Below are 25,094 nucleotides of genomic sequence, written 5' to 3'. Positions count from 1 at the left end.
TGATGCAATTATGTAAACACAAAGCAGGCAGGGACCGGAGAGATAGCACAACAGTGTTTGCCTTGCAAGCAGCCAACTCAGGACCTAAGGTGGTTGGTTCGAATCCAGGCATCCCATGTGGTCCCCCATGCCTGCCAGGAGTTATTTCTGAGCAGATATCCAGGAGTAACCCCTGAGCACCTCTGGGTGTGGCCCTAAAAACAAAAACAAACAAACAAACAAACAAAAAACAAACAAAAAACAAAGCAGGCAGATGGAAGAAAATAATAAAACTTAGAGAAAAATTAATGAACAATTCAAATTATTTCAAAAAATTAATGAATCTAAGAGCATTGTTTTTGAAAAAGTAAGGTCAATAAACCACTAGCAAGACTCTTATAGAGAGAACCCTAATAAGTTGAATCAGAAACAAAAGAGGTGACATCACAACAGATATAACAAAAATTCAAAGGATCACCAGAGACTACTTTGAGAAACTCTATGCCACAAAATGAGAAAGATTAGGAGAAATTAATATATTCCTAGATTTCTAGAACCCCTAAAGGCTAACCCAAAATTACTAGAATACCTGTACAGACCCAGGGAATACCTGATGAAATTGAAATGGTAATCAAAAATCTCCCAGAAAATAAGAGGTCAGACCCAGATGGATTCACTAGTGAATTTCTTCAAACCTTTAAAGAGGACCTATTGTCAAACCTTTTCAGACTCTTTTAGGAAATAGAAAAGAAATACTCTAAAACTTCACCTTCACACTTAAAGTAGAGATATCAAGCAACACAGATACAAGATCCTCAACAAAATATTGACAACACAGATACAAAATCCTCAACAAAATATTAACAAATACAATCCAAATAATACATCTAAAAGATCATATACCATAGCTGCATAGGATTCATTCTGGGGATGCAAGGATGTTTTAACATATGCAATTCAATCAACATAATCCACCATAGCAATGAAAGGAAAAATCATAAAATTGACTCAACAAAGAGAAAGCATTTGATTAGTTCCAGCACCCACTCATGATAAAAATTTTTTTTAACAAAATGGGAACTGAAGGAACTTTCTTAAATATATTAAAAACCATATATCACAGGCCCATGACAAACATTATAGTAAATAGGGAAAAAATGAAAAGATCAGGCCAAGACAAGTTTGCACACTCTCATCTCTATTCAATATGGTACTGGAAGTACTTACTATAGCAATTATACAAGTAACACATATCATGGGCATCCATGATAATATAAAGTGGAGCAAGGAAAGCCTTTTCAACTAGTGGTGCTGAGAAAACCAGTCAGCTACATGTAAGAAAATAAAGTCAGCCTCTTTTATCACTATGAGCAAAAATCAAATAAAATTTAATTAAAAACTTTGACAGGAGGGCTGAACCCATAAGGTACCAGAGAAAACATAGGAAGAACCTCTCCATGACATTGAAGCTAAAGGCATATACATGGATAATGACCAAAAATGAAAAATAAACTAATGGAGTCACATAAAATTAAATTAAGAAACTTCTGCACCTCAAGGAAAAAGATGACCAGGACTACAAAGACCAACCATAAAATGGGGAGAAATTATTCACCCACTATTAATCTAACAAAGGGTTAATATCTAAAATATAAAATGCATTGGTAGAGATTAAAAAAAAACTAATCCTATCAAAAGTGGGGATAAGAGATGAACAGATACTTCCTCAAAGAAGAAATGCAGATGCCAAAAGGCATGTAAAAATGTTCCATATCATTAATCAATGAGAGAAAATCAAAGCATTACTGAGATATCATCTTATTGCACAGAGACTACACACATCAAAAAGAACAAAAACTACCAGTGGTGGCATGTATGCATAGTGAAATGGACTGTCATTCACTGCAAATGGAAATGTAGATTGGTTCAGCCCTTTCAAAAATGGGCATTCCTCATAAAATAGAAATTGAGCATCCATAAAGCTACCCAGAGGAAAAATGATATGGAAGGCATCACTTTCCCCAACTTTAAATTGTACTACAAAGCAATAATCATTAAAACATCATGGCATTGGAATAAAGACAGACCCTCAGAACAATAAAATAGACTTGAATATTTAGAGAATAACCCTCAGACTTACAATCAATTAATCATTGATAAAGGTGCAAGAAATACAAAATGGAGTAAAGAAATCCTCTACCACAAGTGGTGTTGGGACAACTGGTTAGCCACATGCAGAAATGCAAACTCAGACCTCTATCTAACACCATGCACAAAAGTCAAATCAAATGAATTAAAGACCTGATATCATAACTGGCACTATAGAGTATAAGAAAGAAAACGTAGGCAAAACACTCCATGAATTGAAACTAAAGGTACTTCAAGGAGGAATCACCACTGTCCAAACAAGTGGAAGCAGAGATAAACAAATGGGATTACATTAAAATGAGAAGCTTCTACAATTCAAAGGAAACAGTGACTAAGGTAAAAAGGTCATCCACAAAATGGGAAAAACTATTCATACAACAATCATCAAATAAGGAGCTAATATCTAAGATAACAAGGTATAGAACTTAACTGACTTAACTTTGTTTGTTTGTTTTGTTTTGTTTTGTTTTGTTTTTGTCAGGCCCGGCAGCGCTCAGGGGTCATTGTTGGTTCTATGCTCAGAAATCGCTCCTGGCAAGCACAGGGGACCATATGGGATACCGGGATTCGAACCACCGTCCTTCTGCATGCAAAGCAAACGCCCTACTTCCATGCTATCTCGCGGCCCCTGACAGACTTAACTTAAGAAACAAAAATCAAGAAAAAAAGAAAGAAAGAAATTTAAGAAAGATGCTGGAGAGATAGCACAGCTGTAGGTCATTTGCCTTGCAAGCGGTTGACCCAAGGACCAGTGTGGTTCAAATACTGGCATCCCATATGGTCCCTAGTGCCTGCCAGGAGTTACTTTGAGCTCAGAGCCGAGTAACCCCTGAGTGCTACCGAGTACGACCCACAAACAAGAACAAAACAAAAACAAACAAAAAAAGAAACAAGAAAAAACATCTAACCCCATCAAAAATAAAGGAAAATAGGACAGAAAAGAAATACTGGTGATGGAATGGGTGTTAGAACATTTTAAGACTAAAACTTCATTATCAATAAATTTTCAGCTCTGTATCTCAGAGTGATTTGATTTAAAATTTTAAATATTTTTCTCCTGCCCTGTTCTAGAGTAAAACATGAGAAAATAGTATATTATATTCCCTTTTGTTGGTAGTCTTAGCACACTCCAACTTACCCTATATATAGGCAGAGAACCAAAAACAATCCCTGTCTCTTTGTTTTCTGATATGAAACCCTCCAATGGATGTCTTTGTGTCTGCAAAACAGGAGAGTGTTTAATGAAAAAAAAAGTTCTAACAAAGAGAGAAAACCCCTTTAAATTCAAATCTTGACTGTTATTTCATGGCTAGATAACTTTGGTCAAGTTCTTTCCTGAAGTAATTGAATAGCTGTGAGAGTCAAATAAAGATGCACTGGGGTAGGAGGGTGTTCTTTTTTGTGACTGAAACCCAACTATAGTCATCTTTGTAATCATGGTGTTTAACTAAAGATAGAATTAAAAAAATTCTAAAAACCTTTTGATTTTTACATTTTTATTAAAATTCTTTCTAAAAACCAAAAAATAGATATAATGCAAATGTAAAATTTGGTATTTATTATTATTAATGCAGTTAGCTTTTAAAAATAAAAAGATGATAGATAATTATTACAAATATATATTACATTTTGTGAATCAAAAGAGCAAATCAAGATTATTGTAAAAATAAAATATTTATAAATATAAGGTATTTTAACTCCATTTTACCATTTTTTTTTTGTTTTTGGGCCACACCCGTTTGACGCTCAGGGGTTACTCCTGGCTATGTGCTCAGAAATCGCCCCTGGCTTGGGGGGACCATATGGGACGCCGGGGGATCGAACCGCGGTCCTTCCTTGGCTAGCGCTTGCAAGGCAGACACCTTACCTCCAGCGCCACCTACCCGGCCCCTCCATTTTAGCATTTAACCTCTGTTATTTTACCAGTCTTTGAAATAAATGGTGTCAAAAGTAAACAGCGATGTAATATTTGGTATGTCTGGTCTCTCTGCCTGTTTATTGGGACTGCCATGAAAGTTTTATTACTTAGCAAAAGGGACTTTAAAAATGTGAATAAGGTCATGATATTTGAGACAGATTTTCCTGGAATGTTCAGTCTAATATTGGAAAGCCATAAAAGCAGAGAACTTTTCCTTCTAAATTAGAGAAATATGATTGCAAAAAAAGGATCTAAGATAAAATATTTCTTTTTTTTTTTTTTTTTTTTTGGTTTTTGGGTCTCACCCGGCAGTTGCTCAGGAGTTACTCCTGGCTCCATGCTCAGAAGTTGCTCTTAGCAAGCACGGGGGACCATATGGGATGCCGGGATTCAAACCGATGACCTTCTGCATGAGAGGCAAATGCCTTACCTCCATGCTATCTCTCCGGCCCCGATAAAATATTTCTTACTTTGAAAATAAATAAAAGGGTCATAAACCATGAATGATATTTTTCTCTGTAATACCCACAAAGAAACGTAATTCTGACAGTACCTAATTTTAATTCTACCAGACTTGGCCAGACTTTTCATTTATAGAACTGTAATCATTTTTAAAGTACATATGTAGCAAAAATATAAAATAACTATGGCTTGATAACCTGAATTCAGAAAAGCAGTGTGTTTTTAATTTTTCTAATTACCTTGGATGAAGAAAGAGACTTGAAGAACTTAAAATTATGCTCTACTTCAAAAGCCTTGGGGGGTGCACGTTTAAAAAGCAAAGACATTGAGCTCATTCTTTTCCATCTGTATGTAATGATAAAAAGAAAACAACCTGTTACACACAAACCCACATTGTTTGTTTTTTGCTTACCAAGCAGATTTCCATGATTTTCTACTTTTCCTTTATGTTTCTCAAATTGGGAACTAATTATAGACATAACTTTTTTTGTTTGTTTTTGTTTTGGGGCCACACCCGGTGATGCTCAGGGGTTACACCTGGCTATGAGCTCAGAAGTCGCTCCTGGCTTGGGGGACCATATGGGATGCTAGCACTGGCAAGGCAGACACCTTACCTCTAGCGCCACCACACCGGTCCCTAGACATAACTTCTAACCTTAACTTTAGTGGTTTTGTTAATTTATTTTTTTAGATACACTTGGTAAAGCCCACGGACCATAAAGATTGCCCAGGCTTCCACAGTGTCATTCTAAATTTAATGAATTAATTTTGAATTTGATTATTTTTTATTCTTTTTTCTTTTTGGTTTTCGGGTCACACCCAGCAGTGCTCAGGGGTTACTCCTGGCTCTACACTCAGAAATCGCGCCTGGCAGGCTTGGGGGACCATATGGGTTGCGGGGATTCAAACCACCATCCTTCTGCATGCAAGGCAAATGCCCTACCGCTGTGCTATCTCTCTGGCCCCAAAATGTCTTTCATTTTTCTTAAAACCCATAGATGAGTGAGGCTATTCTGTGTCTAACTCTCTCTCTCTCTCTCTCTCTCTCTCTCTGACTTATTTTACTCAGCACAATAGAGTCCATGTACATCCATGTATAGGAAAATTTCATGACTTCATCTCTCCTGACTGCTTCATAATATTCTGTTGTGTATATGCACCACAGTTCCTTTAGCCATTCATCTGTTGAAGAGCATCTTGTTGTTTCCAGAGTCTGGCTATTATAAATAGCGCTGCAATGAATATAGGTGTGAGGAAGGGATTTTTGTATTGTAGTTTTATGTTCCTGGGGCATATCCCTAGGAGTGGTATAGCTGGATCGTATGGGAGTTCAATTTTCAGGTTTTGGAGGAATCTCCATATTGCTTTCCATAAAGATTGGACTAGACGGCATTCCCACCAGCAGTGAAAGAGTTCCTTTCTCTCCACATCGCAGCCAGCACTGCTTGTTCTCATTCTTTGTAATGTGTGCCAATATCTGTGGCATGAGATGGTATCTCATAGTTGTTTTGATTTGTATCTCCCTGATGATTAGTGATGTGGAGCTTTTTTTTTTTTTTTTTTTTTTGGTTTTTGGGCCACACCCATTTGACTCTCAGGGGTTACTCCTGGCTATGCGCTCAGAAATCGCCCCTGGCTTGGGGGACCATATGGGACACTGGGGGAATAGAACCGCGGTCCATCCTACGCTAGCGCTGCAAGGCGGACACCTTACCTTTAGCACCACCTTCCCGGCCCCAAGAGCATTTTTTGGGGGGGGGTTACACCTGGCAGCACTCAGGTGTTACTTCTGGCTCTATGCTCAGAAATTGCTCCTGGTAGGCTCTGGGGACCATATGGGATGCCAGGATTCAAACTACCATCCTTCTGCATGTAAGGCATACTCCCTACCTTCATGCTTTCTCTCCGGCCCCAGTAGGCATTTTTTCATGTGCCTTTTGGACATTTGTATTTCGTCTTTGGTGTCTGTTCATGAAAGGTCTACTTTAAGTCCAGACAGACCAATAGACATACCAAAGTTCTAAATAAAAATGGCACTATATCTCATGACAATTTTTTCTTTCAATGTCAATGGACAAAAATCACCAGTTAAGAGATGAAGAATGGCAAAATGAATCAAAAAACTGAATATCTACAAGAAACACATCTGAATAGTCAGAACAAACAGACTCAAAATCAAAGGTTTGAGGATAATCATCCAAGCTATCAACTCCCTTAAAAAACTAACATGGCCGGAGACATAGCACGGAGGTAAGACGTTTGCCTTTCATGCAGAAGGACAGTGGTTCGAATTCCAACATCCTATATGGTCCCCTGTGCCTGCCAGGAGCAATTTCTGAGTGTAGAGCCAGGAGTAACCCTTGAGCGCTGCTGGGTGTGACCCAAAAAACCCCAAAAACCCCAAAAAACCCAAAAAAGCTAAAGTGACCATATTAATATCAGATGACACAAACATTACACTTCAAAAAATTATAAGGAACAATGATGGACATTTCATAATAACCAACCTATATGTACAACAGGAAGAAATCATACTCCTAAACATATGCACCCAGTGAGGGACCAGCAAAATATTTAATTCAAATATGAAAGAAGATATCAATACCAACACAATAGTAGTGGGAGATCTCAACACCAACCTGTTACCCCTTGATAGGTCAACTAGGATAAAATCCAACAAGAACACACTAATTCTGAAAGAAGAAATGAAAGAATATGGCATAGTAGATATTTATAGAGCATTCCACTCTAGAAAACTGGATATATATTCTCCTCCAATGCACATGGGTCATTCTCCAGGACAGACCATATGCTGGCCTATAAAACATATCTCCATAAAGTCAAGAAGATAGAAATTGTTCAGACTACCTTCTCAGATCACAATGCACTAAAATTAGAAGTGAATTACAAACAGAGGAAAAACTTTAACACCTGGAAATTAACCAGCTCAACTACTGAACAACCAGTGGGTCAGAGATGAAATCAAAGAGGCAATAATGAAGACACAAATTACCAGAATTTGTGGAACATAGGAAATGCAGTACTAGTAGAAAAATTAATAGCTTTGTGAGGCATATCAGAAATGAAGAAGGGAAAGCAAAACAAAAAAAAAAAAAAGAAGAAGGAAGAAAGGGCCTATGTAAGCTTGCTTATACACAGCTTATACAATTAGAAAGCGATTAAGAAAATGAATCAAAAATAGGTAGGCAGAAGGAAATAACAAAAGTTAGAGCAGAAATCAATAAAGTGGAAATTCAAAGAACAATTTGACAGATCAGTGATAGCAAAGTTGGTTCTTAAATAAAACACAATAAAAATTAAAAATTAAAGAATAAATATAGTTCCCATGGGAAGAGACAAAATGGACAAAAATCTACCTAATCTCATTCTGAATAGTCCTTAAATTTTCAGCTGAAGGACCAATCTACTTTGAAGGGTGTGGATTGTGTGCAGTTTAAGAATTCACTTTTTTTTTTTTTTTTTGGTTTTTGGGCCACACCCGGCAGTGCTCAGGGGTTACTCCTGGCTGTCTGCTCAGAAATAGCTTCTGGCAGGCACAGGGGACCATATGGGACACCGGGATTCGAACCAACCACCTTTGGTCCTGGATTGGCTGCTTGCAAGGCAAACGCCGCTGTGCTATCTCTCCGGGCCCGAGAATTCACTTTTCTTATTACTTTTTTCCTCGCCCAGAAATTTACTTTTCTTTCTTTTTTTTTTTCTTTTAGTTTTTGGGCCACACCCGGCGGTGCTCAGGGGTTACTCCTGGCTGTCTGCTCAGAAATAGCTCCTGGCAGGCACGGGGGACCATATGGGACATCAGGATTCGAACCAACCACCTTTGGTCCTGGATCGGCTGCTTGCAAGGCAAACACCGCTGTGCTATCTCTCCAGGCCCAGGAATTTACTTTTCATTGGTTTATTTTCTATTGTCAGTGCTCTAGAGGCTATTGTTTCCTGATTTCTTTATTCCTAGTTTTTAAAAATATTTTTTTGGGCTGGAGCAATATAGCGCGGCAATAAGGCATTTGCCTTGCACGAGGCTGACCCAGGATGGATTGGGGTTCAATCCCTGGCATCCCATATGGTCCCCCAAAAGCCAGGAGCGATTTCTAAGCACATAGCCAGGAGTAACTCTTGATCATCATTGGGTGTGGCCCAAAAACAAACAAAAAAAATTTTTTTTTTGGGGTTACACTCGGCAGTGCTCAGGAGTTACCCCTGGCTCTATGCTCAGAAATCGCCCCTGGCAGACACAGGGGACCATATGGGATGCTGGGATTTGAACCATCGACCTTCTGCATGAAAGGCAAATGCCTTACCTCCATGCTATCTCTCCAGCCCCCAAAACATTTTTTTTTAATTGGGCCACAATAATAGAACAACTGGTAGGGTGTTTGCCTTGCACACGGCTGACCCAGGCTCGATCTTTGGCGTCCCATATTCCCCTGAACACGCCCAGAGTAATTTCTGGGTGTAGAGCCAGGAGTAAACTCCAAACACCTCAAGCTGTGGCTCAAAGACTAAAAAGCATTTTCTAAATTGATTGAGGTTGTGTGGTTTACAATATTGTGATTTCCTGAGTACATAATTTTGATTTCTGTTTAAATTTGAGTTTTTCTTCACCTGTAAGGTCTATATGCAGATCTAAGAAATTTATTCATATCAAAAGGCATTTATTATGCTGTTTATGCCAACATATATCTATGTAGCTCTGACTGTAGCTCTGACCTTTGTCTTTTGAATCTCTAGACAAGTCTCCTTCAGTGTTTATTAAATAGCACCATTTTGTGTCCCAGAAGCATCTCAAACTTTATCTAAAACTAAACTCACTTTTCTGCAGGCTTTTTCTTTTTTTTTCTGCAGGCTTATAGAAAGAGCTTGTTTTTGGTTTCACAGTGATTTCCATAAAGTTAAAAATGCTTTCAATTTTAAAGAGTTCAGTCATTTAAAAAAATCTAGCAATACTTTGGCCCTTATAAGTGCTTACTTTTCTTTACATCTAACTTGCCCCTTCTACTTGCTTCCTAAACTTCAATTTTCTAACAGATATTATGGTATTTTATTATTTAGTAACTTTGCTTAGACAATTTCCTCTTTTGTCTTTTTTTTATTTAAATCCATTTATCGCTCTGTGATTGTCTGAAGAATTAAATGTTCCCTAGCTAAACTACTGTAATGTATTATATATTATTGCTGAAAATTTCTGGGCTTTTTACGTTGAAGTCTTCAGATTCAGCACAAAATGAAAATATTATACTAGTTGAATTTTTTTTTTTTTTTTTTTTTTTTTTGGTTTTTGTGCCACAACCAGCGGTGCTCAGGGGTTACTCCTGGCTGTCTGTTCAGAAATAGCTTCTGGCAGGCACGGGGAACCATATGGGATGCTGGGATTTGAACCAACCACCTTAGGTTCTGAATCGGCTGCTTGCAAGGCAAATACCGCTGTGCCATCTCACCAGCCCCAACGAGTTGAATTCTTTCCTCATCTAAAATTTCAATGTTCTTATCTTTGTTGGCAAGCACAACAAGCTTTTCACAATGTTGGTTCTGCTTGGTTCTTGACCGATGCTATTGGTGGTGGTTGGAGAATTATATAGTGCCACTAATCAAATTAATAGTACTTCATACAAAGACTATGTTCCAGTTTATTAAACTATATGATCTCTCAATGTTCTTACCTTTGCTTGTCAAATATCAAAGGATATTCATAGGTTTGCTTTTTTGTGAACTTGCTTTCTTCCTTTATTTCTATTGGATATTCATTAATATCAAAAGGCAATATAAAATCATGTGTTGGCGATAGGTCAAAATTTCTTCTCTGTCCAAAGTATCCACAGTAATGGCCATTGAAGGCATGCCAGAGCCTAAGGAAAGGCAAAAGTATAAAGGAAAAATTCATTCTACTGAATAACAAGAATTTATTTTGTTTTAGTTATTTTAACTCATTAGGTCATTAATATGAATCTTTAATGGTTCGTATGAGATTTTAAACTTTATCTAGGAATCATCTTATTAGTAAGTAGAGTTTTTATAATATTTGACTGGTTGCAATTCCAGTCTACAATTTTGAGGGAAATTTTAGTTTGAATCAGTAAATTCTGATACCCATTCATTAAGGTTAAAAAGCAAGAAACATGTTTTTCAATAAATATAAAATTTTTAAGCTTGTCAAAACCTGTAATGAAAATATTATTATGTAACTAAGCTATAAAATTGGCCATATTTTAGCTATTTATTACCTATGTAGCATTAACAGAACTTTTGAGAAATGATACATAATGATGCTTTTACTATTGCTATCTTTCAATATCAATTCAAAATTCTTACTCATGTAAAAACAACCTATCGCTCTAGCCCATAATTCTTGTTTTCTTTTTTCTTTTTTGATTTTTGGGCCACACCTGGTGACACTTAGGGGTTACTTCTGGACATCGCTCGGAAATTGATCCTAGCCTGGGGAACTATATAAGATGCCGGGGATTGATTCAGGTTTGTCCTGGATCAGCTGCATGCAAGGCAAATGCCCTACTGCTGCGCTATCGCTCTAGCCCCAGCTCATCATTCTTAAAAATTGGTTCTAAAGTAGAAATGACTCAGGTTTGAGAGAGAGAGTGCATGTATTAAGATGCTTGCCTAGAAATGCAAAATGGAGCAAGGAAAGCCTCTTCAACAAGAGGTGTTGGAACAACTGGTCAGCCCCTTGCGAAAAAACGAACTCAGATCTCCAGCTAACCCCATGCACCAAGGTCAAATGCAAGTGGATTAAAGACCTTGATATCAGATCTGAAACCATAAGGTATATAGAACAACACATAGGTAAAACACTCCAGGACATTGAAACTAAAGACACCTTCAAAGAAGAAACAGCACTCTTCAAACAAGTCGAAGCAGAGGTACACAAATGGGACTATATTCAGCTGAGAAGCTTCTGCACCTCAAAGGAAATAATGCCTAGGATACAAAAGCCATCCACAGAATGGGGGAAGCTATTCGTCGAATACTCATCAGATAAGGGGCTAATATCTATGAAATACAAAGTACTGACAGAACTTAACAAGAAAGCAGTAGTTTGTAGTTTTCTTTGTATAGGTTCTTTACTTCTTTAGTTAAGGTGACTCCATGGTATTTGAGTTTGTGTGATACTAATTTGAATGAGATTTTTTTGTTTGTTTTATTTTTTGGCTCACACCCAGCAGCACTCAGGGGTTACTCCTGGCTCTGTGTTCAGAAGTCACTCCTGGCAGGCACAGGGGACCATATGGCGTGCCAGGATTCAAACCACCATCTGTCCTGGATTGGCTGTGGGCAAGGCAGACACCTTACCACTGTGCTATCTCTCTCCCCCTGAAATTGTTTTTTTTTTTGTCTTGTTTTTGTTTTGTTTTGTTTTAGTTTTTGGGTCACACTCAGCAGCACTCTGGCTCTATGCTCAGAATTTGCTCCTAGAGGTGGGAGGAATCTGGCCCTGCTGTGTGATTACAAATTGGGAGAGACTGTGTGTGTCTCTGCTGTTCTTCTCCTGAACCTCTCCTGAGTGGGCTGAGAAGGGCCCAACACAATTGCTCTCCTAGAGGCTCCAAAAGAGAACGGCTGCTCAACTTCATTTTGTGGCTGCACACTCTTTATAACTTATGAACCCCACCACAACACACAGAAAAAAACCACACTACAAGTGGAAAATGGGGAAACCTCACAGGCAAACACCATATACAGAGAATGAAGATAGTTCTGATGACCCCCAAAATACCAACCATCAATCAGATAAGGAGTTTAGAATAGAAATATGGAGGGTCCTCATGGAAATCAAAGAAAACATAGCTCTAGCTGAACAGAACACAAAGACAGAAATCAGAAAACTCCAAACTGAAATAACAGATCTGAAAAACATGGTAGCTCAACTGAAAAACTCAAAGGACAGCCTCTCCAACAGAGAAACAGCAGCTGAGGACAGAAAATGTGAACTGGAAGATCAAATGCAGAATAACTCTATACAGCAGAAAAGATTGGAAAAAAACCTTAAGGCAAATGATAAGACAATGGAAAAAGTACTTAAGGAATGTGAACAGATGAAAATAAAAGTCTTTGATAAATTCAACAGAAACAACATACAAATCATTGGAGTCCCAGAGGCCCAGGAAGGAGATCCTTAGGAAGAATCAACAGTCAAAGATATCATCACAGAGAAACTCCCAGAGTTAAAGACTGCATGCAATCAAATCCTACATGTCCAGAAGGTACCAGCTACAAGAGACCCGAAGAAAAACTATCCAAGACACATCCTAGTTACAATGACAAATCCACAGATAGAGATAGAATCCTGAAAACAGCAAGATCAAAAAGGGAAATTACATTCAAAGGAGCATCCTTAAGACTTAGAGCAGATATGTCACAAAAAAATCTCAAGGCCAGAAGACAGTGGTGGTATATTGTGACAAGACTGAATGAAATGGAGGCTTCACCTAGAATATTGCACCCAGCATGACTCACGTTCAGGTTTGAAGGAAGGATTCATAGCTTCATGGATAAGCAACAGCTCAGAAACTTCACAGATGCAAAACCAGCCTTAAAGGAAAAACTGAAGGGTCTACTTTAAGACAAGACAGACCAACAGACACACCAAACTTATACACAAAGATGACATTAAATCCAATGGCAATCATCTCCCTCAATGTCAATGGACTAAATGCACTAGTTAAGGGACACAGAATGGCGAAATGGATCAAAACGATGAACCTAACATTCTTCTGCCTACAAGAAACACACCTGAATAGTCAGAACAAATATAAACTCAAAAATCAAAGGCTGGAGGAAAATCATCCAAGCAAACAGCACCCTTAAAAAAGCTGGGGTGTAAAAAAAAAAGCTGGGGTGGTCATATTAATATCAGGTAACACAAACTTTAGACTCAGAAAAGTTGTAAGGGACGAAGATGAACATTTTGTACTAATCAAGGGATTTGTACAGCAGTAAGAAATCACCCTCCTAAATATATGCACCCAATGAGGGACCAGCAAAGTATTTAGTACATTGTTGACAAATCTGAAAGAGGACATCAATAATAACACAATAATTGTGGGACAACTCAACACGTCCCTGTCAACACTTGACAGGTCAACCAGACTGAAACCCAACAAAAATATACTAGCCCTGAAAAGAGAAATGGAAGAAAGAGGTCTAGTATATATATATATGACACTCCATCCCCAGAAACCTGGATACACATTATACTCCAATGTACATGGGTCATTCTCCAGGATAGACCACATGCTGGCACATAAATCATACCTCCATAAAATCAAGAGGATAGAAATTTTGCATGCTACATTCGCTGACCACAAGGCTCTGAAATTAGATGTGAACTATAAAGCCACACAGAAGAAGAACTTTAACAATTGGAAATTAAACAGCCTGCTATTGAACAACCAGTGGGTCCGAGATGAAATCAAAGAGGAAATCAAAACTTTTCTGGAAACAAATGACAATGATGACAAAAGGATCAGAATCCATGGGGCACAGAAAAAGCAGTACTGGGGGCCGGAGAGATAGCATGGAGGTAAGGCGTTTGCCTTTCATGCGGGAGGTCATTGGTTCGAATCCCGGCATCCCATATGGTCCCCCATGCCTGCCAGGAGCAATTTCTGAGCCAGGAGCCAGGAATAACCCCTGAGCACTTCCGGGTGTGATCCAAAAACCACAAAAAAAAAAAGGAAGGAAGAAAGAAAGAAAGAAAGAAAGAAAGAAAGAAAGAAAGAAAGAAAGAAAGAAAGAAAGAAAGAAAGAAAGAAAGAAAGAAAGAAAGAAAAAGCTGTACTGAGAGGAAAATTTATAGCATTGCAAGACACATCAGGAAAGAAGAAGGGACATACCTGAGTAGCCTGATAACGCAGCTCATAGAATTAGAAAATGATCAACAAAAGGAACCAAAAAAAGGGAAACAGAAGGAAATAACAAAGCTGAGAGCAGAAATCAATGAAGTGGAAACCCAAAAAACAATCCAAAAGATCAACGAAAGCAGAAGTTGGTTCTTTGAAAAAATAAACAAGATTGATAGACGGGGCCCGGAGAGATAGCACAGCGATGTTTGCCTTGCAAGCAGCCAATTCAGGACCAAAGGTGGTTGGTTCGAATCCTGGTGTCCCATATGGTCCCCCATGCCTGCTAGGAGCTATTTCTGAGCAGACAGCCAGGAGTAACTCCTGAGCACTGCTGGGTGTGGCCCAAAAACCAAAAAAAAAAAAAAAAAAAAGATTGATAGACCATTGGCAAAACTCACAAAGAAAGAGAAAGAAAAACTTGATAAACTGGATTAGAAATCAAAAGGTGGAGATCACTACAGATATTGCAGAGATTCAAAGGGTAATCAGAGACTACTTTGAGAAACTCTATGCCACCAAATATGAGAATCTGGAAAAAATGGATAAATTCTTGTACTCTTACAACATTCTACGGTTAGATAAGGAAGTTGTAGCATATCTAAACACTCCCATCACCAGTGAAGAAATTAAAACGATAATCAAATGTCTGCCCAAAAAGAAAAGTCCAGGCCCCAGATGGATTCACTAATGAATTCTTTCAAATCTTTTTTTTTTTTGGTTTTTCAGGCCACACCCATTTGATGCTCAGGGGTTACTCCTGGCTAAGGGCTCAGAAATTGCCCCTGGCTTGGGGGGGACCATATGGGATGCTGGGGGATTGAACCATGGTCGCGATATTTCCTTGGCTAGCGCTTGCAAGGCAGACACCTTACCTCTAGCGCCATCTCGCTGGCCCCTCTTTCAAACCTTTCAAGAGGAACTACTACCAATCCTGGCCATGCTCTTTCATAAAATTGAAAAAACAGGTACACATCCTAATAGCTTTTATGAAGCCAATATCACGTTAATATTAAAACCACACAGAGATGAAGCCAAAAAAGAAAATTACAGATCAATATCCCTGATGAACACAGATGCAAAGACACTCAACTAAATCCTAAAATAGAATCCAATGCCTCATTAAGAAGATCATTAACTACAATCAAGTAGGTTTTATCCCAGGATGCAAGGATGGTTTAGCATCTGTAAATCTATCAACATAATATACAACATTAACAACAAGAAAAATAAAAATCACATGATCATATCAATAGACACAGAGAAAGCATTTGATAAGGTCCAACATCCATTCTTTTGTTTTTGTTTTTGTTTTTTTGGGTCGCACCCAGCAGCGCTCAGGTATTACTCCTGGCTCTATGCTCAGAAATCGCCCCTGGCAGGCTCCGGGGACCATATTGGATGCCAGGATTCGAACCACCGTCCTTCTGCATGCAAGGCAAAATGCATTGCTGTTGTGCTATCTCTCCGGCTCCTCAACATCCATTCTTGATAAAAACTCTTAGCAAGATGGGAATGAAAGGAACCTTTCTCAATATAGTCAAGGCCATCTACCACAAGCCAATGGCAAATATCATCCTCAATGGAGAAAAACTAAAAGCCTTTCCTCTAAATTCAGGTACAAGACAGGACTGTCCTCTCTCAACACTCCTATTTAACATAGTTCTGGAAGTACTTGTTATAGAGATTAGGCAAAAAAAAGATATCAAACGAATCCAGATAGGAAAGAAAGAAATCAAACTCTCACTGTTTGCAGATGACATGATACTCTACTTAGAAAATACTAAAGACTCTACCAAAAAGCTTCTAGTAACACTAGATTCATATAGCAAGGTGGCAGACTACAAAATTAACACACAAAAATCAATGGCCTTTTTATACAGCAATAATGATAGGGAAGAAATGGACATTAAGAAAACAATCCCATTCACATTAGTGCCACACAAACTCAAATATCTTGGAGTCAACTTGACCAAAGATGTGAAGGACCTATACAAAGAAAACTATAAAACACTGCTCCAGGGGCCATCGAGGTGGTGCTTGAGGTAAGGTATCTGCCTTGCAAGCGCTAGCCTAGGAAAGATCGTGACCGCGGTTCGATCCCTCGGCGTCCCATATGGTCCCCCACAAGCCAGGGGCAATTTCTGAGCGCTTAGCCAGGAGTAACCCCTGAGCATCAAATGTGTGTGGCCCGAAAAACAAAAACAAAAATAAAGCAAAACAAAAAAACCAAAAACAAAAAACAAACCACAAAACACTGTTCCAAGAAATAAGAGAGGACACTAGGAAATGGAAACACATACCCTTCTCATCGATTGGCAGGATTAACATCTTTAAAATGCCAATATTCCCCAAAGCATTGTACAGCTTTAATGCAATTCCTCTAAAGATACCCATGACATTCTTCAAAGAAGTGGATCAAACACTTATGAAATTCATTTGGAACAATAAACACCCTTCGAATAGCTAGAGCACTCCTTGGGAAAAGAAATATAAGAGGCATCACTTCCCCCAATTTTAAACTTTATTTATTTATCAAAACAGCATTGTATTGGAATAGAGACCCTTCGATCAGCGGAATAGGCTTGAGTACTCAGAGAATGTTTCCCAGACATAAAATCACCTAATTTTTGATAAAGGAGCAAGAAATCCTAAATGGAGCAGGGAAAGCCTCTTCAACAAGTGGTGTTGGCACAACTGGTTAGCCACATGCAAAAAAGCGAACTTAGACTCCCAGCTAACATCATGTATGAAGGTAAAATCCAAGTAGATTAAAGACCTTGATATCAGATCTGAAACCATATGGTATATAGAATAACATGTAGGTAAAACACTCCATGACATTGAGACTAAAGGCATCTTCAAGGAGGAAACTGCACTCTCCAAACAAGTGGAAGCAGAGATAAACAGATGGGAATATATTAAGCTAAGAAGCTTCTGCATCTCAAAAGAAACAGTGCCCCGGATACAAGAGCCACCCACTGAGTGGGTGAATGAAACTATTTACCCAATACCCATCAGATAAGGGGCTAATCTCCAAAATATACAAAGTACTGACAGAATTTTACAAGGAAAAAAACATCTAATCCCATCAAAAAATGGGAGAAGAAATGAACAGACACTTTGATAAAAAAGAAATACAAATGGCCAAAAGGCACATGAAAAAATGCTCCACATATTTTATAAATGATTTTGTGTCTGTAAAATTTCTGAGCTGTTGTTTATCTATGAAGCTATTTATACTGCCTTGAAATCTTGAATGCAATTTCCCTTTTTGATCTTGCTGCTTTCAGTATTCTTTCCCTATCTGTTGGAATTTTCATTATGACTAGGATGTGTCTTGGGGTGCTTTTTTCTGATCGTTTTTAGCTGGTACTCTTCAGGCATGTAGGATTTGGTTGCATACTCTCTATCTCGTGGAGTTTCTCTGCAATAATTTTCTTGATTGCTAATCAACAGTCTTCCTGGGTATTTTTTTTTTTTTTTTTTTAGGTTTCTGGACTCCAGTGATTCTTATATTGTTTTGTTTATGTTGAGTTTATCAAAAGCTTCTATTTTTTATTTCTTCAACATTCTTTAAAGATTTATTTTCCATTGTCGGATCATTTGTTTTAAGACACTTTTCAATTCTTTTTTGTTGGATAAAGTTATTATGTACCTTATCTTCCAGCTCACTGTTTTGGTATTCAGCTACTGTCACTCTGTTAGAGAGGCTTTCCAGTAAGGTTTTATTTTATCTACCATGTTTTTCAGTCCTGTTATTTCAGTTTGGAGTTTTCTGATTTCTATTTTCATATCTTCTTGATTCTTATTTGTGGTCCGTTTAGCTCAATCTATGCTTTCTTTGATTTCTTTTTTTTTTTTTTTTTTGGTTTTTGGGCCACACCCTGTGACGCTCAGGGGTTACTCCTGGCTATGCGCTCAGAAGTTGCTCCTGGCTTCTTAGGGGACCATATGGGACACCGGGGGATCGAACCGCGGTCCGTCCTAGGTTAGCGCAGGCAAGGGCTTTCTTTGATTTCTATAAACATCCTCAATATTTCTTTTCTAAGCTCCTTATCTTAGAGGCTAAATTGATGTTTGGCACTTTTTTGGTCATCAAAGCTGACATCTTCATTCTCTATGTGTTTGGCTGCATTGTTTCCATAATGTCTTATCTGTAGTTTGATGTTTCCTGCATGTTGTGCTAGGGTTTATTGACTAGGAGATGTGCGTAGCTGTGGAGAGAGGTGGAGCATTTGTGCTTCCCTGGCTCAACTTTTTTGTCAACAGAGTCAGCTCATCTTCAATCATGTGACTTCTGCTGATGTTTCTGGCAGGTTCAAGTGGCAGTGGCTTGGAAGACAGCTGGCGATGATCAGGCTTCAGCCTTCTTGGGGAGTGTCAGCTCACCTCCAGTTATGTGGCTTTTGCAGCCACTTCTGGGTGGGTTCAGGCAGCAGTGGCTTGGAAAGATGGTCAGCTGCTATCAGCTGTCTTTATGTCTGTTTAAAATTTTGTGTATTTTTACTTAGAACCATCTTGACAACTAAGTTCAAAATGGATTGCAATATTAATCATGTTGTCAATGTAGTAGTTAGCTTACATTTATTTTGCTAGTGTTCTTTGATCTGACTTTAAAATTTTTTTATATTATATATTCTTTGTGTGAAATTCTTTGATTTGGTTTTATCTTCCTAGAGATATCTATCTTCCTCAGTTCTTTTAAATATGTATTTACAAAGATGCATTTACTGAATGTATTTATTTTTTTAATTTTACTTTAAACACAGTGATCACAAAGTTGTCAATAATTCACTTGTTTTTCCCACAGCTACAAAGTTGTTCATGATAGAGTTTCAGTCAAACAATGTACAATAGCCATCACCAGTACACATTTCTGGCCACTAATATCTGTTGCCTCCATTTCCTGCTTGCTTCTCAGAAAAAAAATTTTCTTCCCTCACTCTCTTTTCCTCTCTCTCATTCTTTCTCTCCTTTTCTCTTTCCTTTTGTTTCTATTTAGACACTGTGGTTTGCAGTATTGTTATTGAAGTGTATAATGTTTATCATTTTTTTTTCAGTTTTATAAGTTTTTATTATGAATTATGAGAACAAAAGATGCAAAGAAAGAGGATAAGGTAAAGTTACAGTGGAAGGACAATCACCCATAACATAATTATCAGAAGAAGTCCCCTTGCTGATATCTTAACTTTGAACTTTCACCAAAGAAAGTTAAGATAAATAAAACAGAATCCATGTGCAATTACTTTGTCCCTCAAGTCCCCAGATTGTAGCACATTATAATATTTCTTAACAGCACACAAGGCAATCTAAAGCCATCAAACTTACGTAACTCCTTAAACATTAGAGGCATAGTATTTTTTACATTTCCATGCATATTAGCTTAAGTTAACCTCAAATTTTAAGTGGGTGTGTTTTAAGGATTAGAGTCAAAGGAGCACAGTAAAGACGGTGTTAGAGTGGCAATTGTTGTTTGCATAGGCCCACCAAAATATGAGAGGCATGGAAAGGAATAGCCTTGGCCTAAATACAAAGAGATCCTACCCCTGAAGTTTCCTGGCATAAGACCAGCTCTAGGCCTCAGGAAAGTTATCGTTCGCTCCAAGACATTGTCCGTAGCGCCAACACACTTATCACACAGTCTCTGTTGTCGGTCTCATGTTTCTGTATTAAAGATTCTGGAATCTGGGGCCGGGAAGGTGGCGCTACAGGTTAGGTGTCTGCCTTGCAAGCGGATGGACCGCGGTTCGATCCCCCGGTGTCCCATATGGTCCTCCCAAGCCAGGGGTGATTTCTGAGCACATAGCCAGGAGTAACCCCTGAGCGTCAAATGGGTGTGGCCCAAAAACCAAAAAAAAAAAAAAAAAGATTCTGGAATCTGCATGTCCTACATTGAAGTCATGATGTGGAGTGCCTTCTCGTTTCACCTCACCATGAAAGGGGAATGCAGGAAGCCCTGTCCTGTAAGCAGGTTGTTGTTGTTAAGTCTTCTCAGTGTTAAGGGAAGTCTCTTTTGAGCAGGACGATGTCTGAGCAGTGGTAGGGTCTTCCGTGGTAGAGGATTGCTTCCAGGTGATGTTATAGACAAACCTCACCATAAAGGGGCAATACAGCAAGCCCTGTTCAGTAAGCAGGTCATTGTTCTTGTTGTCTTCTCAGTGTTAAGGGATGTCTCTTTTGAGTAGATCGATGTCAGAGCAGCTGTAGGGTCGTCCCTGGTACAGGAATGCCTCCGGGTGATGTTATATACAACCTTGGATGTTTTGTAAATGTCTTCTGTAGATCAAGGGGTAAATGGAGAATGCCCATTCTTCTGAGGCCTGTGCCAGGTCTTTATGTCAATGTTCAGGGTGTAAGGTCTCATTGCACTACAAGATTTGTGTGTTCCCATTTCTATTAGATAAGAACTTATTAGTATGTATAGTATTTTCCCATGTTAGTGTGCCTACGCAAACAAGTAATAAAGCCACGTGGTGCTATCAGATATATGGGGGCATAAGAACATTTCCAACAAGATCCATGACTTGGTTCAAACATAAGTATTAAACTGAGGGATTCTTTCACACCAAATTCCATATTGAGCAGTTCACAAAGAGAAGATAAAAAACATGGGGGCGGGGAATCATCACTGTATAAGAAAGTATTTAGCAAAAGTTATAGCCGTCAAAGAAAACACCCATAAAATGTTGAAAAGATATGCGTCATTTTTATGCCTTTAAAATAGTTGGGTGGGTGTTAACTCTAGGGCACCACTTTGGTCTGAGAATTAGGACTCAATACTACTTAAGTTAGAAAGGGTAAAAAAGGAGTAATGATGATAGGAGATAAAGAAGTTAAAGAGAAATATGAACTTATGAAGGGGTATGCAAAAGGGCAGAGTACAAAATGGACATTCTGCATACATAAAAACATAATTCAATGATAGTTAGTACTATTAATGTTTCTTGTGAGAGTACTATTAATGTTTCTAGTGCGCGCGGGGGCGATAGCCCCCCGCGCGATTTTGAGAATGTAGACTGGACAGAGATTACCAGTGCCAGCCAAACCTCCTCCTGCTAGACTCCCGGCTCCCAGGAAGGAGAGATCCTTCAAGAAGCTGGGAGACCAGAGGTTCAGAGCCCCACCCAGACCCTCCCTAAGGAGCCGCATGGATAGTGGGGGAAGGCCTAGGGTACCTTCAAGCTCCACCAGGGGACCCAACTCACCGGCTTGCCCAGGCGTGTGGCCCGGGGAAGCCCTGGAGATCTGGAGCAAGGCGGCAGAGGGGTGCTGGGGTTACCCAGGTCCCGCACCCCCCCTAGGCCTGGCCAAGTAGGCCTCCGGCATGGCGTGGGCTTGCCAAGCCTCCTCCTGCTAGACTCCCGGCTCCCAGGAAGGAGAGATCCTTCAAGAAGCTGGGAGACCAGAGGTTCAGAGCCCCACCCAGACCCTCCCTAAGGAGCCGCATGGATAGTGGGGGAAGGCCTAGGGTACCTTCAAGCTCCACCAGGGGACCCAACTCACCGGCTTGCCCAGGCGTGTGGCCCGGGGAAGCCCTGGAGATCTGGAGCAAGGCGGCAGAGGGGTGCTGGGGTTACCCAGGTCCCGCACCCCCCCTAGGCCTGGCCAAGTAGGCCTCCGGCATGGCGTGGGCTTGCCAAGCCTCCTCCTGCTAGACTCCCGGCTCCCAGCTCATGTTTATCATTTGATCTCCTTTCAGCACCTATTTCTTTTCCAGAGTTATCATTTCCAACTATCACTGTCACACACTGGTTCTTCCTCTGCCCTAGTTGTACTCCCTTACTATTTGTGGCAAGCTCTTTATAATGGACCTGGCCCTCCATGATGAGTCCTGGTTCTTGCCTCTGTTGTCTCTGGAAATTATTACCATACAATCCCCCTTTATTTTTTTAAAAAAAATGTATTCCACAAATGAGTTCAATTATTCTATGTATGCCCCTTTCCCTCTGACTATCATTCTCATAATATTCTCCATAACCACTCATGTATAAATTAATTTCATCACTTTATTTTTCCTAACAGTATTTCATCAAGTAGATATACCACAGCTTTTCTTAATATAATTTTTATTTTGATCATAGTTGACAATAATACATATACATAATTACATATTGTTGACAATAATACTTTAGGTAAATATTTACATAAAATCAGGGGGGATTCCCATCACCAAATTGTCCTCCCTACACCTCCGTTTTTGTCCTACCTCCCATATCCTCTTCCCTCACCCCCAGGGCTGCTAGAATATGTGGTCCCCTATGTACCTATCCTACTACATAGTAGTCTTGCACCTGTTTGGTCTTGGTGCCTCCCTTATTTCCCTCTCTAATTGGGAGGCAGGACTAGCTAGTTCAAGTTGCATGGTTTTGTTTGAAGAAGAGAAAAGTAATAAACTGGGGTAAAAGTCTAATACTCCGAAAATGGGCGGAATTCTTCTAGAGGCTCTCATCATCGATTTGAGAGAAGAAGGAGAAAAAGAAGATGAAACACTCCACCAGTACAAAAAGAAGTGTCAAATATCCAGTGAGGACTCCAACAATAACGATAAGCACCACAAAAACAAAAACAAAAACAAAAACAAAAATGCCATGGTCTTGAGATAAGAAACATGGCATAGCACATAAAGAAAGAAAAGAAAAGAAGAGAAAAAAATAGGTATAACTGGGGGCAACAGCTTCAATAACCACACCCCAACAGAGAAATCAACCAAAAATAGATAGGTACATAATAATAATAATAATAAATGAAGATAAAAAATAATATATAAAAAGTAAACAATGTTTTGTGCTGTTTGCTTTTTTGTTTTTTCCCTCCTGCCCTGGCACAGTAAATATTGGGGTCATTCGAAAAGGAATTCACTTGGCCTAAGAGATATGGGGTTCTCTGTCCTTGGAGTATATTGTCATGGGATTAACTATAGACTCTGTTCAGGATCATTTACTCTCCTGGTGGTGCTTTTGTGGTGTTTGGAAGACTTCTGCTCTGTCCTGGGTGATACAATCAGACCTCTGTGTCTAGAGATCTCAGTATCTGCACAGATCCAGGGGTGGGACTTATGATGAAGTCAGTCTTTGTGGTTGTAGAAGTTCTGTTCCCTCAGTGTCATTTTAATCCATCTTCTGTGGTTGGTGGTCTTGGTCTTTGCACTGTACCTAGGATGGCACCTAGGATAGCGTCTTTCTTTGTTCTTCCAGAAGCCCCATTCCGTTACAATTGTCTCTGCCAGACCTTTGGAACTGGGGATCATGGTTATTACCACAGCTTTTTTATTCATTCTTCTGTTCTCTGGACCTTGGATTGTTCCAGATTCTGACTATTGTGAGTAGTGCTACAATGAATATAGAAACGAGAAGGGCTTTTTTTGTATTGTGTTTGTGTTTCTATGGTATATTCCTAGGAGTGATATTGTTGGATCACATTGCTTCAAAAATAAGAGGTCATGTAAAATATTTATTATACTGTCTAATATGAATGAGCATGGATGATGTATTATTTTTTGGGTCATAGAAAATAGTTCAAAGTGAAGTGGTATCATACTTAAAAAAAACACTTTGTGGGACCTGAAAGATAGCATGGAGGTAGGGCATTTGCCTTGCATGCAGAAGGACTGTGGTTCAAATCTCAGCATCCCAAGCTTGTTAGGAGTGATTTCTGAGCATAGAGCCAGGAGTAACCCATGAATGCTGCTGAGTGTGACCCAAAAAGCAAAACACCAAACCAAAACAAAAAGCCCTGTGTGCCACTTTTTATTTGTTTTATGTTAGTTCTATAAAATTATATTTAAAGTACATACTTAAAGATTTAATTTAAAATTCTTTACTTCTGATAATCAAAGCCCTTAATTCTATTTTTTTTTTTTTTGTTTTTGGTTTTTGGGTCACACCTGGCAGTGCTCAGGGGTTATTCCTGGCTCCAGGCTCAGAAATTGCTCCTGGCAGGCACAGGGGACCATATGGGGCGCCGGGATTCGAACCGATGACCTCCTGCATGAAAGGCAAACGCCTTACCTCCATGCTATCTCTCCGGCCCCAAAGCCCTTAATTCTTAAACAAAAGATCCATACCTTACTGAGCCATCAATGGAAGCAGTAATGACTAACTGTTTTTCTTCTTCATAGGTTATTTGAATTATTTCCAAAGAATGAGCACGCCAGGCAAGAAGTTGCTTGAATTTCTAGATTGCACCAATAAAGCATATCCTTTAGAATTAGTATGTGAAAATTAAAATTTAAACTTAAGCAAAACAATTAATTGTCAAATATCTACTTTTATGAATGAATGTACAAGATAAAGTTTGTACCTTAGTTTGTCTTGTTTGTTGAAGTACTTAATATTCAGTTTTTGGTTACATATTTTTTAATCTATATAGTTTTCTGGGAAAGAAAGCCTGATTTTTTGCAAGTTCACATATAATTGATAGAAATTTATTTAGGGGCTGGAGAGATAGCACAGTGGTAGGGTGTTTGCCTTGCACGTGGCTGACCCAGGATGAACCTCATTTCAATCACCTGCATCCCATAGGGTCCCTGAGCCAGGATCGATTTCTGAGTTCATAGCCAGGAGTAACCCCTGAGCATCACTGGGTGTGGGCCAAAAACCAAAACAAACAAACAAAAAAAACAAACAAAAAAAAAAGAAAAAGGAAAGAAATTTTTTTAGTTAAATATCTGTAATGGCTAGATTAAAAAACTTTGATCTTAGGCACTATTT

The 25,094-nt window shown here is 39.0% G+C and overlaps 1 protein-coding gene across 1 annotated transcript in view; it reads right to left on the bottom strand.

Annotated features, from left to right (window-relative positions):
- Positions 1-25,094, bottom strand: part of WDR64 (WD repeat domain 64) — a 148,389-nt gene that overhangs the window by 14,292 nt on the left and 109,003 nt on the right. The window contains 4 exon segments of the mRNA XM_049777562.1: positions 3,266-3,346; positions 4,747-4,852; positions 10,189-10,374; positions 24,449-24,558. Of these exon segments, the coding sequence (XP_049633519.1) occupies positions 3,266-3,346; positions 4,747-4,852; positions 10,189-10,374; positions 24,449-24,558 (483 nt within the window).

Source organism: Suncus etruscus, chromosome 7, assembly GCF_024139225.1.
Source record: "Suncus etruscus isolate mSunEtr1 chromosome 7, mSunEtr1.pri.cur, whole genome shotgun sequence".
Classification (NCBI taxonomy): Eukaryota; Metazoa; Chordata; class Mammalia; order Eulipotyphla; family Soricidae; genus Suncus; species Suncus etruscus.
Note: the sequence above shows the minus strand (reverse complement) of the source record. Positions and strands in the feature narration are given on the sequence as shown.